Source organism: Fringilla coelebs (assembly GCF_963513975.1).
Source record: "Fringilla coelebs genome assembly, chromosome: Z".
Lineage (NCBI taxonomy): Eukaryota > Metazoa > Chordata > Aves > Passeriformes > Fringillidae > Fringilla > Fringilla coelebs.
Genome location: NC_140031.1, coordinates 1658084 through 1672784, shown reverse-complemented (window position 1 = coordinate 1672784; position 14701 = coordinate 1658084). Strand labels below are relative to the sequence as shown.

The window sequence follows — 14701 nt, the reverse complement described above, 5'->3', positions numbered from 1 at the left end:
CCAGCTTTCCCTGCGTCTCATCCCAGCCTCTCCGTGGCTCTGGGTGGATATTTTCCAGGTTTCTTGTACTTTCACGCTGGAGTCATCACCAAAGCGTCATGAAACACTGCATGCTAAGGGGTAGTTAGTGGCCAGCATTGCTTATGTGTCATTTTGCAAGCAATATCGTACACAGTAATTAGCACTGAGCCTTGCAGGAGAAGTATCATTGCATCTGGAAAGGGTAATGCGTGCGTTGGGCTGCTCCCACCCCATCTCCTGGGGAGAGCTGCTGAAGAACACAATTAAATCTGCGTGGTTTAGTGATAAGGGGTGGTGGGACAGGTTCTCCTGTCATCCTCGTGGTGTGGGCACCCCTGAGAATATCAAGCAAGCACTTCAGCTTCTCATCAGGCCAGGTGATATCAGAAAGCAGATAATAAACCCAAATATTTGGGGTGAGTCCCATTGTGTTCGCTTTTTGGTTTGCTCCTGGTGGCCTGCACCCCATACACATGCATTTTTGCTGTTCAGGAGGACCAAGCTGGCTCTGTCTGTGATGAAGCATAGCTGCAGTTTTAGGGCTCCTTTGGTCCTTCAGCCATGGCTGTGTGTCCACTTCGTATGGCTTACGATGCTTACCTCTGCAGAGATGTGAAGAGAAGGCTCTGGGGCCGTAGAGGCCAGGGGAGATGGGTCCCAATAACATGCCATGGATACTAGCTGAGCTCAGCGATCACCTTGCAAGGCACTGCAACTCACCACGATACACAGCACTCCCAGGAGCAGACCCTAAAACTTAGTTTGGGTTCCTTATGCAAATGTCTAGCACCCGAATCCCACCTGGGCACACTGGCTCTGCAGAGGACCTTGTCCAGTGCTCATCTCTCCCACGAGATGCATGGAAATAGAAATAGAAATTTGAATGAGAAGGTGCCTGATACCTCACACCAGTCTGCAAGGCAGCGAGTCCAGCACCAGAAAAAAAAGTGAGAAGCCTTTCGCAACTGAGGCTGGGTATTATATGACTGGCCGGGCAGATTCTGGCATGCAGCCTCCTCTCTTAGGAAATCAGGCAGACTCTTTGTCTGCTCTCCAGCAGGAACTGCTGCTTTCATTGCCCAGCTTCGCCCGATACAGGGGAAACCAGCTGGAGAGCAAAGGGAAGTTTTTCTCGCAGACAGCCCCAGCCTCCAGGGGATGATTACAGGTTAAACTGAGGAGCTTGTGAGTCCCAGCTCACCTGCCCTCTTGTCTGCCTCATGCTTCTCTTTCAGATCCCTTGTCCACATCTTCCAGCTGGTTTGAGCCCTGTGGGAACCTGGTGGAGAGGGATGGGATGGTGCCCACAGTGGGATTTGGGTAGAGGCACACAGCAGGGAGGAGCAGCTATAAATAGTTAAATAAGTAATAATTCCAATGTGGGAGTGCTAATTTAATGGGTATAGAGTGTTTATCTTAAAATATTTTAAGTAAATATGAATTAGATTGCAAACAGTGAATGCATTTGGCTGCGTGGTCGCAGAAGTGCCCGGACTTTATGGCTGTGATTTCTGTGGAGCTCTGGAGCTCTCAGAACATTTTTTTTTCTTTTTTTTTTTTTTTTTTTCCCCAGCCCTGGTCAGGTCTGACTCAGGGGTCACAGAGAGCTTTAGGAAACACTGTGCTCTGGCTGAAGGAACCTCCCCAGTGCTTTGAGTGCCTGGTGCTCACATGGGGCACCATCAGTGGGGATGAAATAGCCTTTGAGAAATACAAGCAAGTTGTCATTGATGGGTGAGGACATCCATGGTGGGACCCCAGGCAGCACAGTCCTTGCAATCAGCAAGGTTCAGTGCCCATGCCAGGCTTCTTGATCTCCTCCTGCTCTGTCATGCAGGGTTCAGAAGCAGATAGTGCCTACACCCAGCATGCTACAAACGTGGTCAGCAACACACAGAAAAACAATGTCATTGTTCTGATCCTGCAGGCTTCAGTCCCTTGCTCTGGTGCAAGTGGCTGGCCACCATCTGTGGCCATGGATTTGGACCCTGGTTCTCCAGAGCAGCAGCAGATCTCACTGCTGGGCTGTCCCTCATGCACAGGGATGTGCCTGGGCTTGGTGGGCAGGCTGTGGGCCTCCCCAGCCTACCTGTCTCTGGCAGAGGCTCAGACTGGTATCCCTTGGTAGCCTACTGGAGCAGTGGAGCATGTGGTACTTGGGTGGACAAGGTGGGGCACATGGTGCCTTGGAGGGATGGTGGAGCGCAGGGTGCCTCTGGAGCAATGGAGCTGGTGGATCCTGGGTGGATGAGGTGCAGTGCATGGTGCCTGGGTGGACAAGGTGGAGCACATGGTGCCTCCATGGAGAAGGGGGAGCACATGGTGTCTCCATGGACAAGGTGGAGCATGGCACCCTGATGGACACACTGGAGCACACACATTGTCCTTGTTCAGCCAAGTCACATCAGATGAAGATCAGGTGCCCATGAGGGCAGCGTGAAGTTGGAGCCTGCCCAGGGCTGGGGTTAGAATGTGTTCTCTGTTTCATCATAGGTAGGTGAGACTGTTCCTCATTAGCCAAGTATCTGAGCACTTGACAGGGACATGTTCATCCTCACAAACACCTTTTGAGGTAAGGAAGCATGTCCCAACCCTGTGTGTGGGAGCCAGGGCTAGTGAAGTTGCAGCCTTTCTATGACCACATATCCTGGGCAGGGAGCAGGATCACTGAGGAGACCATGGCAAAGGAAAGGCTGAAGTCAATCCTAACTCTACTTTCAAGCTTTAGTTTTTTGTGTTTTGTTCTTTACTAAAAAATACCAAAAATAAGAAAGGTGTTGTTAAAAGGTATTGTCTGTTACTTTATTTGCAGCCCTGCTTCATGCCATGCTCATGAGCTAAATACCCCAGGAGGGAATATCTGGACTACTGCCTGTTTATATTTTTCCCTAACTGATATTTTTTTTTCATTGTTGGTGTTGGGTTTAAAATAATCTCATGTTTTCTTGTGAGGAATCTGAACTGTTTGTGAGAACTTATCTCAGAGCACATGGCTGGGCCTAACCAACATTTTCCAAACAACTTAGCAGAAAGACAAACTGGGGGAACGGGTGGGGGTAGAAAAAAAACCTGTTGGATGATTTGAAAAACCCTGGCTGAAGCTTGGGACAAGAGTGCTCAGTGAGATGCTGTGAACGCCATCCTCAAAGCAAACAATCTGCTTTCTGCTGAAAACAGAGGACAAAGCTCTGAGAGCTGTGGTAGTTCCTTGTGTTACCTCTTCTTTCCCCTGTCTGTTTTCCAGACAACGGGGAGCTGGTAAACAGACATTTATTTGTAGAGGAAAGGAAACATGGAAAAATAAGAATGGGATGGAGAGATGGTAAGGCCTAGAGTCCCAATTCTGATTTTAACTAATGGATATGACTTTGGAGTAACATTTAGTTACACTGAGCAATTTTTATATGGGCAGTTTTAATCAGTTCAACTGCTTTTTAAAAGTCTGCTTCTCTCTAATGAATGTCAGATGATAGCAAAGCCAGTTTTCCCATCTTTTCTTCTTTTGCTCAGTGGTTACTGCACACAGGGATTAGCTCAGGGCCATCAGGGATTGTTCATTCCCAAGTGATGGGATGAAAGTGGCTGTAGCTTTGAGTGTTCCTGGTACCTGTAATTGTCATAAAGATGAGAACAAATAAAAATCCATATTTTTGGTCCCATTTTCAGGGTTCTTGCTCATGGTTTCAGTGTTTGTGGGGTGAGACACTACACTTTGCCATTGTCAGGTGGAGCTGTTGACCCTTGTTGCACACCCTGAGTCTGAACCAAGAGAGATGAGCATCTTCCTGCACTGTGCTGTGCCATGCCCAACAACATTTTGGGTCTCTCCTGAAAGCTGCTCCTGCTTACAAGCTTGTGTTTGTAACACAGAGTTCATGGAGAGCAGAGCAGGGTTGGAGTTGGTGCACCTGAGACTCCATAGTTTCATTGGCACCCCTGCCCTTGCAGCGCTGTGTAACCAGCCTAGAAGGAGCCGTATTAACTACAGTGAATTGGAGGTAGCTCAGGCACCTTTGGGGCTGTCAGAAGTGTCCCCACGGGGATGGAGAGGTTCAGGGGTAGGTGGCAGAGTCCTTCCTCTCCAAACAGCCTAGATCTGTGCTACTCCAGTGTTGTTGACTGATTTTCTGACTGGCTGCATTCCTTCTCCGTATGTGAAACGAGTGTTTTCTCACTGCCTATCATGGGATAAAAAAGCAATGTAGCCTAAACAAAATCATTACAAAGTTGTTAATCTAGATTTTACCCCATGTTTTGTCACTGCTTACTTCAAATTTTTGTGTGGACAGTCTGTTTTCTTTACTCCTTCTGAATTTGTGTCCTCTCCTCCTGGATGTGTCGAATGCCAAGCTGGACAAAGACATAGAGGGAAAGTTGTAAGGGTGGAGGAGGAGGAGGAAGATCATGTGTTTCTCACTGTTTGTCTCCTCTGTCTTTTGCAGTTGTTGCAATCTCAGGATGTGAAGGAAGATGCTGTGCTTTGCTGTTCCATGGAGGTAGGGAAGCACTTTTACTTCTGCCCTGATCTCATTGCTTTACCCCTTCCATCCTTGCCCATGCATGTGTCAAGCAGCTGTTGGGTGTTTCCAGACCCAACAGCTGTGTGATCTCTGTGCATTTTGGAATGATCAAATGGATTGGATTGGAAGGGACCTTTGGAGGTCATTTAGTCCAACCTGTCTGCAATGATCATGAACACTTGGAGCCACTTGGAGGTGGCTCCAAGCCCTGTCCAGCCTGGCCTTGGACACTGCCAGGGATCCAGGGGCAGCCACAGCTACTCTGGGCACCCTGGGCCAGGGCCTGCCCACCCTCCCAGCCAGCAATTCCTCATTCCCAATATCCCATCTGTCCCTGCCCTCTGGCCCTGGGAAGCCATTCCCTGGCTGCTGTCCCTCCCTGCCTTGTGCCCAGTCCCTGTGCAGCTCTCCTGGAGCCCCTTGAGGCCCTGCCAGGGGCTCTGAGGTGTCCCTGGAGCCTTCTCTTGTGCAGGTGAGCAGCCCCTGCTGGCTCCAGAGCACAGGGGCTCCAAACCTTGGAGCAGCACTGCGGCCTCCTCTGGCCTCACTCCAGCAGGTCAATGCTCTTCCTGTTTGGAGAAATCCAGAGCTGGATTCAGGATCCCAGGTGGGGTCTCACAAGAACAGTTCAGGTAGAAGACTAGTGTGAGATAAGAGCCCTTGAGACTCTGTCACTGGGCTCCTGATGCATGTGAATGGATACAGGAAGTTTGGTACCTGAGGTCCCATCACAAGATTATATCATCTTGGTTCCTTCAAATCTCACCCTCCATTCAGTTTTTAAGCACAAAAATGGCTGTATTGAAGCAAAAGCTGCCCCATGACTCGCTGTGCTCTGCAGCAGTTTTTCAGAAAAGGAAATGACTGGACATGGCACTTAGTGCTCTTGTCTGGCTGACAAGGTGGTGATCAGTCACAAGTTGGACTCAATGACCTTGGAGGTCTCTTCCAACCTAACTGATTCTATGATTCTGTAAATTCTAGCAGAGCTCCTATTGGTTACTTTTTTTTGGGAAGTGATGGGCCCATGGGGACAGATTCTTTTCTTGCAGAGAGCAGTTGAAGTTGCAGCCTGAATAGTTAAAATTCAGCAAAGCAGATGAGGAGGCGGATTTGATTTTTAAGGTGAGGACTTTGGGGAGCTCTGCTTTAGGGAGCCTCCCACAGACTCATCACTGTCCACCCCAAACTTGGACCTTCTCTGTGGAACCACCTAGGACTTGTGCTACTCAATGGAGGCTCTCCAAGAAGTAATTGTTTTAGAAAAAGCCTTTGGCTGTCTCCAGCAAAGCAGCATGACAGGTATAAATGCAGATCTCGGCAGGGCAGGATTTGTTATGCACACAGGCGCGTTCTGCTTATTCCAGCTAATGACTGGGAGTCACTGGGAGCTCTGAATCAGCGAGTAAATGAAGGGCCAGGTAGAAGGCAGGAATACCACATCACAGCCTGCACTTTGTTTTGACAATAGCATGATTTTTAGGTGGGATTTTTTTTCTTTTTTTCAAAAGCAATCCGTCGCTGCTGTCTTTGAAGTCAGTGGGAGCTGAACCATTCACTCCTCCAGCAGCCTGGTGCGGATGCTTTTGAAAGCCTCACCCTTCGTGTTCAGCTCTTGGAGCCTGCTGCTGGATGGTTTTGGTTTTCAAAAGCCATGACGCCTTTAACCTTGCCTGCACCAGGCAGGGCAGATTTGAAGGGACGGGAGAGGTGTCTGTAAAAAGCCAGAGGGGTGTTTTAACATCATAGAGTGATAGAATCCTAGACTGTCTCCAGCTAGAAAGGACCCACAAGTAATGCATGGCTGACCCCTTCTTCTCCTGACAGCTGCAGAGCACCGGCCGGCTGCTGGAGGAGCAGCTGCCCGAGATGATGACGGAGCTGCTGGCAATAGCACGCGACAAGATGCTGTGTCCCTCCGAGTCCATGCTGACCAGGTCCCTGCTGCTGGAGGTCATCGAGCTGCACGCCAACAACTGGAACCCCCTGACACCCACCATCACGCAGTACTACAACAAGACCATCCAAAAACTGACGGCTTGAGGGGCAGGGCAAGGTGGGGTGGTAAGGGACAAGAAGAAGACATGCGCCTTGACGGGACCCGGCAAGAGCTTTTCTGATTTAAATCCCCCAGCAGACCAAACCCCAGCATGCTCGAGAATACGTTCGTGGGGTGGGGAGGGAGCAGCATGTTTCTTTTTCAGCCGCGTCGCCAAGTGCCACCCCTCCTCCCTGCCGTGGTTTTGTTTTAGGGGTTTCTTTTTCTGAACTCATTGCTCAAGCAGCAGCAGCGCATCCCGCCGGGTTATTGTTTGGCTTTCGAAAGAAGACAGAGAATTTGGAAAAGGAGGGAAAAAAAAAATAATCTAAGTGGGGGCTAGTATTGTTTTCACGCCGTCCTCCTGCCTTGCCCTGGCCAACTGGCAGGAGACAGCACGCAGCAGATGTCTCGGGAGGACAAAGCCAGGCACACACTACACCAGACGCTCATAATTGATGGCTTTTGTCAAGCGGGGCTTGCGTTAGGTCCCCCCCTCCTTCTCTTGTTTTCGACTTTCTGTGTGTTCCCCCACCTACCCGCCACCCCTTCAGAGGCAGATTGGAGAGCGGGACGACTTTCTTATTTGCACTGGGTTTTCTTTTCCTCGAGCGTTCGTAATTTCTTCTTATCTTACTGTATTGTTGGACGGACAGTTGTGAGCAGCTCGGGGACGGGGAGAGCAGCGCCTTCCCCCGAGCTGGGAAACGGTTTATGTGAAGATGCTAAAGCAGAAGGAGTGTTTTAAAGGAGTCCTAAAGCCACTGCAGAAGTTACATAGCCACCGTCATCTTGCCAGTAACCTCCTCGGTGGATTGAGAAATGTGTCCTTTGAGCTGGGGGCTCTAAAAACAGGGGATTCTGTGGCTCTTGCTGTTCAAATCGCCGTTATTCTTCAGCCACTATAATCATTTAACTTTTTTTTGTAATAATTTTTTTTTTCCATTGAAGGAGTGCTTTATTGTTATTACTGTCATGGTTGTAATTATACATTTAAATCCAGGCCTGTTATAGTTGGGCCTAATAATGTACAGGGCAAGGGAGAAATGAAGGTTTGATGTTTTTTGGAGGCTGGTAAAGAGAAGACAAGCAGCGTATAGCAAAAAAAAAAGGAAAAAAGAAGAGGGAAAAATAGAAAAAGCCAAAAATAGAAGTTTGAGCCTGGCTTCTAACTAGCTGAATATGCTATCCAGCGTTCCTAGGTGTGTGCAGTGTGCAGGAGCAGCTCTGTCCCACGCTCGGTGTAAGTGGCACAGTGCCATCGAGGGAATGGGGGACATCTTCAGAGAGGCAGGGTGTGCTTGGGGATCCCCAGGGGTCTCCAGGATACCCTCATGGCTCCTTGCTGGAGCATCCCAGGGAAAGGACAGCTGTGGGGGATGGTGGGGAAGTGCCACCCGGAGGGTGAGAGGCTGGTCCAGGGCAATGCCTGAATCATGAAGATCCCAAATAGGTGGGCTCCTATTTGCTGATCTAGCAACACTTTGACTTATGAAATCTCTCCAGGTGGTTTTTCCAGTGAAACATAGCCAGGGTGCAGGCTGCCCCATCCTGCCTGCAGGAGCCAAGGAAGGCATGATGCCATCAGCTCATCCCGGCTTCTTCTCACTGTTCAATGTATTCCTTTTATGATAAGAGAATTTATGCCACAAGGATGGTGTACATGGACCCTGGACCAGGCAGGCTGAGCCTGAGCTCAGCAGTTCAAACCCATTTTCCAAGCAAAAAGTTGCATTTCTGGTGGCTTGTAGAGAAGAGATATTTCACCCTAGCCTCCTTGGATGTGCAGTATGTTCTTGGGTGCCTTATGAATGTGTTGGTCTGTCTGCGATGGGGAGGAAGCTTTTGCTGCAAAATTTAAAGGGCAGAAAATTTCAGCAGAAATGGCATTGCAGGGGGGTGAGCATCGTGATGCTGCAGTTCAGTATTGCCTGAATTTTCGTCTGCTTGTCTGCTGATCCAGTTTTCATTCTGCACTTGGAGCAAGAGGAGCTGGAAACAGGAGCTTCAGTTTTCCTGTCTACCTAGAAAGCAGCAAAATGATTGCTGAGTTCACTAGAATTGCCTGGAAGAACTAACTTTTGCTTCACTTATTCGAGCCCAGGAGCTTTGCACAGTGACGGCGCCTTGTGTTGGGTCAGCTTCATTAGTAGCAATGTGGTTTGATAGTATTAATGAGCAGATGAACTTCATTAGGACGGCAAAGCCCATCAGTATTACAAGGCTCAGGGCTGTGCCCATTGCTCTTTGTTTTTTCTGCTCCCTGAATTCTCAAGGAGTGGAGAAGAAGGGGATATAACACCCATCACAGTGCACTCAGGCAGAGTGTCAGTCTTCTGGGAGAAGGCCTGAAAAACAGTTTTGTCTTGTTGTTTGGTCTTTTTTTTTTTTCTTTTTTTTTAAGAACAGCAAAGTCCTATAGCAGGGACAGAAACCTGGTGGGTTGGGGTGCCAGGGATCCTGCCAGCAGTGATCCAGACTGCCACTCTGGCCCCTGCAGCTTCTCACTTCTCACAGAACTTTTTCTTGGGATGTAGTGAAAGAAGAAAAAAGAAAATAAAAACACAGATAATTGGGGATTTTTTTTCTAAAAACTTGAATTTTCACCCATCAGTGCATCAGGAGGCATTCAGAGTCAAAGTGTAAGCCACAGGGCAGTATTTCTCCTAAAGCATTTCCCTTCCCCTACCTGCTGTGAGAGTTTATTCAATTTTCTCATTGTGGGGCAATCCTGAATCCCCCACTGACCAGGCTTGGCCCGTGACTTTCCCTTCCAACACTGGAAATGAAGAACTTTCATGTGAAATCCGTCGTTTTTTAATGTCTTGCCATTTATCTCTGCTATTAGCATACATTCATCCAGCCATTAACTGCTTTGATACATCAGTCACTCTGTTGATGTACAAGAATCAAAATGTTGACCAAAAATGGGGGTTTCTCCCCAAAACTTACATGCTGCCAGTGGTATCTTTCTGAAGTCCACCATCAGGAAGCCGGCAGACGCATGACATCATTCACCAGGGTACCGTGTTGGGAAAAGAGGTGCCATGAGGACATTTGATGGGCAGGATGGGGAACAGCGCTGGGGAATTCTCGGGGGTGAAAGCACCTGGGGATCCTGGAGTTTTTTCTTCTCTCTCTCTTATTTTTTCTTTTTTTTTTTAACCTTTTGGATTACTTTACAAACGATCGCCAAAGAGCGTAATTCTCCAACATGTATTTTTGGGTGCAAAGCCACCAGCTACATCTCCTTAAATCAGCCAGATTCCATCTTTGCTGCTCAATAAAAGTATTTGTGTGGGGTTTTACTGTGTTGTCCCCATACAACTACATCAGCAAAGGGAGAGAGCAAACCCCTTGGGCCAAATGTGTGTGGGGCCAAACCTCAGGGTGGTGTGGAAACGAGTGGCTGCAGCATCACCTCTGTGCCCATCTCCCTGGGATGCAGAGCAGGTTTGCTGACACCCTGCCAGGCTCCCCAGACTATTATTCACCTCATTCCTGGTAAAAATCTTTGCAAACTGATGAGTTTTGCTACGCAGAAAGTGACTTGCTTGGTTTCCCCGTGAGGGATTCCACTGCTGTTCAGAGAAGTCTCATGTATATGGAGGTGAAACAAAAATGGGGAGAAAAAAAAGGAAAAGTAAGTGATTTGCTTGGTTCCCCTCTTCCCCTGAAGGAGATTAATTACTATCTATTCTTGGCATGATTGATGGCTTTGAAAGAAAACTTGTCAGAATAACTTATGATTTATTTTCGTGCTTATTTTTATAACACCCCTCACTTGGAAATCTCTCAAAATCTTAGATATGATTTTTTTTTTAATTTCCCTGCTGGGTATTTTATGGCTTTACACTAATTTTGCTCTTCTTGGTGATAGCTATTAAGCAGTCCTGGTGATATTTTCAGTATTTTTTCAGAAGAAATTATACTAAGGGTTGCTAAGTCCACTGTCAATAGCCAAGGGAGCTGCGGTGTCCTGCAGAACACAGAGTTAATGCTAGCAATTTTTTTTTTTATGTATTTATTTGCATTTGAAAAAGCAACATTTTTAATTTAATCATATTTGTTAAACTAAGCGCTTTAAAAATTTTTAAAACTGAAAAAAAAAAAAAGGAAAAAGGTTTTGGGGAGAGTAAAGTCTAGATATTCATACTTAGAGAAATCACAAGCTCATCGTTTTCAGCATTTCAGAGACTGTTAAAACAAGGGAGCTCATAACTCTTTGTGGCAATTCAGTCTTTGTTTATAGAACATCCAGACCCACTGTATGCTATAAAATGCCTCATCTGAGTAATAAATGTTTAAAGCTTGACATTTCCCCATCTCTTTGTGGGTACGCGCTGTCGCTTCTCCTGCTCTGGGAGGGACCATCCTTTAGTTCAGGATGGGAGGAGAGGAATATGTGGGTGGTGGGAGCAGAATGTCCCTCGTGGTGGAAACAGTTCAGGAGGGCTCTGTGGGGATGGCTCAGTGCTCCTGGCACTGGTCACATCCTGCTGTTCCTCCTGTGAGGCTTGGTGCCTCTCCCTGTCACTCCTCACAGGGGTGAGGGTGAAAGCTTGTGGGAATGGTGCAGAGGGCTCAGAGCTCCATGGATGATGGATTGAGCCTGTCTCCTGATCTGCCTCCACAGCTGCCCACTCCCCTGCTCCCCGTCCTCTGCCCAAGGTGAATTTCCCACCTCTTTGTGTCCTACCTCAGCTGGGCCTGGGGGTCCTTAGAGGACCCTCTAATTTAATCACATACATTCCACCCAGTGTTACAGCAACAAGGGCTTGCCAACCACCGCTGCCTGTTAAAAAGAGACTTTGAAAATGATACTTAAGATGTTTGTCACAAAATCACAGAATATTCTGACTTGGAAGGGACCCACAGGGACCATCAAGTCCAGCTCTTCAGTGAGTGGCCCACACAGGGAGGAAGCCACAACATTGCCATTACTAGCACTGTGCTCTGACCAACTGGGCCAGTCTCAGAAAAAACAGGATTACTCCAAGGTCTCCTCTGGAAAGCCCTTCTCAAGCCCAAGACATTAATTTTTGGCTAACTGAAATACCTGCCTCCTGTCCTGAGGGAGATAAAAAAAGAGGGGAAAACCAGATGGAGGTGAAAGAAGGAGTGGAAACACCACCAGGATCCCACAGGATCCCGTGCATGTTCCTCCCCACACCTCCAATCCCCACATTCCCCTGATGCCAGAGCATCTTCTCCCTCTCAAGTCAGGGGCTCACAGGACACAGCTGAGCACCAGAGACGTCCAAACTCCCCCAGGGCTCACCTCCTCCCAGAGCCAGTGTTTGCTGCAGAGAGCAGGGCTTTGTGGGAAACTCCCTACCTTGCCCATCATCAGTGGAGCTGTCTTGATTCCAGAGTGATGTCCATTCCCTGCACACCTCGCTTTGTCCTGCTCCTTTAAGCAATGATGGGCCTGAAACTGAGCCTTAGAAAGCTGGATTCAAGAAAATGTAGAATTTAGAACAGATATTGGGAAGGAATTCTTGTCTGTGAGGGTGGTGATGCCCAGGGTGCCCAGAGCAGCTGTGGCTGCCCCTGGATCCCTGGGAGTGTCCAGGGCCAGGTTGAATGGGGGTTGGAACAACCTGGGGGAGGGGAAGGTGTCCCTGCCCATGGCAGGGGGTGGAACAAGAAGATGTTTCAGGTCCCTTCCAGCCCAAACCCTTCTTTGATTCTATGAAATAGCATATCTGACCTTGTGCCACCCTTTTCACCCCTCAACATCCCCATCATGAGCCCCCACCTGCAGCCAGACCTGCAGCTCCACCTACAGCCAGACCCTGCTGGAGTTTGGCCTGTTCATAATCAGGAGTTTAAGCATCTGGACCGGCTCTGGGAAGAGTTTATCAGCACTGGAGTTGGGCTGGGAGCAGACAAGCCAAGAGCAGAGAGCATCCCTGGGGCCCCTGGGACCACCAAGATGAATTAAATGAGAAAATAACCTGCAGTAACACAAGATTAGGAGCAGATGGATGGGCATCACTACAGAGCCAAAGCTTTCAAGATGCAGGAGTATTTCTGTGAATTCCTCATGTCTGCCAAAAACCCAGACAGCAGCAAATAAAGACTCCGTGGATCAGAGTAAGATTGCTTGGCTTCCCTCAACGTGGCAAACCTGCAAATAGCCAGGATGCAGGATGTTCTCCTCTTGCAGCAGTTCCATATCTCTGCTGAGTTTTAAGGGGAGTTTTTAAATGCTCCTGCTGGTGGCAAAGTGGGCAACAAAGATGAGTAACCTTAATGTAACTGCATTGGTGCTCTGTTTGCCAGCTGGACTGTAGGTTAAAGGATTATTGCTTGGGATGCAAGAAAAACAGTGATATTAAAACAATAATGCACATTGCAAGACTGTGGCCTGTTCCTTTTTGTATCCTACACTATCTCCAATTAGAAAGCTGGAGACTTGTGTGGCTACATAAATGTGACTGCTGAGCCTAGCTTGATGCCTGTCCTGCTCCCCAGGATTTCTCTGGACACCTAGAGAAAGATTTCTGCAATAAATGTTGCATCCTTGGGCTGCAAATTACTGATGTAAGCATTTCCAGGAATGCAGACACTGCCTGTACCTCTTGGAGGGTTCACTGTGGATATCCTTGCTGTTACAGGTGAGTGTGGGGTCTTGAGGATGGATGATCCCAGATATGGATGTTTGGCTTTGTCTGCCCAGAGCCAATGGGAAAAAATGTGAAGTCCCTCTCAAGAAAAATGCCAGGAATTCAAAATTGCATTCTGTCCTAAATCATCCAGGTTTTTTCACCAAAGTGCTTTATTTCAATGTATGTTGTGTTGCTGTAGCAATAACATTTAAACAAATTGGATTTTATTAGCTCAGACCTTTTCAATAACTTCCCACAGAGCTTCCCCATCAGAAGTTTCCACTTTGGGGGAGCAATGCCAGGAGATGGCAATGGTTTGATGGGGGAAATCACCTTTGCCATGGTCCTGGGCTTGCCTCAGCCCCTGCTCCTCTCCTCCCAGCCCTGCCAGGGTAAATGCATCAGTGTTTCTGTCCTCCCCACCATTCTTGGTGTCCAAATGCCCGACACATGTGGCCTTGCAGCCAAAACATCAAGTTGGACATCAGGAAGAATTTCTCCATGGAAAGGGGGGTCAGGCATTGGAAGGGGGGGCGCCCAGGGAGGAGGGGGAGTCCCTGTCCATGGAACTGTCCGAGAAATGAGTGGACATGGCAGTCTTGGCTGGGTGACAAGGGGGGAAATAGTTATAGGTTGGATTCATTGGTCATGGAAGGCTTTCCCTACCTAAATGGTCCTGGGAAGATGGGGTAGGACTGCACAGACCCTGCTGGTGCTGCTGGTGACCCTACAGCAGTCACTGGTGGTGGAGCTGTGAGCAGAAGCCAGGTCTTGTAGCTGGTGGAAGTGTGGGAGCAGCTGCCTGAGGAACTGGGCTGCAGTGAGGGTCTGCATGGGAGGGAGGGGTCATGGAGTCACAGAATCACTGAATGGTTTGTGTTGGAAGGGACCTTAAAGATCATCTCATTCCACCCTCCTGCCTGGTCAGGCCAAGACAGTGGCCCATGAGATTCCATGGCATCTAGGACCTGTGCAAAGTCCAACTGGGTGGTTATGAAGACCATTTCCACTTCTACAGGCAGCACCAAGCCTGGCTTTTATTTGGAGGGTGCTTGAAAGTACAGATGGAGCAGCCAGGTTTCCCAATCCAAGGGACAAATCCTACCTGCTCTTGCTCCACGCAGGCTCCAGGGAGGAGTTCCTTCTGGCTTGTCCTGTGGGTGGAGGTGGGCAGCAAGCAGTGCTCTTTTACCTTTAAAACTTACAGCAGTGAGCTCTGCAGGAGCCTGAGCTTGCTTGGCACAGAATGCTCTGCCCTGGCATCAGACGTGCAGAGCCAGGGTGCCGTGCACAGGTGGGTCAGGTGTCAGCTGAGCTGGGGCTTCCCCAGGTCCCATCCATCAACCGCTGCCAAATTATCTGGCACTGGCATTTTGGGGTGTTTTTTCCTCCTGGGATGAAACCCTAAAGTAAATCCTGATCAGCATTTACTACTCCCTGCTTTGACTGTAGAATCATGGAATCTCAGAATGGTTTGGGTTGGAAGAAACCTTAAAGATCATCTCATT

At 48.5% G+C, this 14701-nt stretch overlaps 1 protein-coding gene across 4 annotated transcripts in view; it reads left to right on the top strand.

Moving 5' to 3' along the window:
• Positions 1 to 10894, top strand: part of CTIF (cap binding complex dependent translation initiation factor) — a 145130-nt gene extending 134236 nt beyond the window's left edge. For all 4 annotated transcript variants that reach the window (XM_084224763.1, XM_084224762.1, XM_084224761.1 and 1 more), the window contains 2 exons: positions 4464 to 4517; positions 6369 to 10894. In XM_084224763.1, the coding sequence (XP_084080889.1) occupies positions 4464 to 4517; positions 6369 to 6584 (270 nt within the window). In that variant the 3' untranslated portion in view covers positions 6585 to 10894. The remainder of the gene's footprint in view (positions 1 to 4463; positions 4518 to 6368) is intronic.
• Positions 10895 to 14701: the final 3807 nt, after the last annotated feature.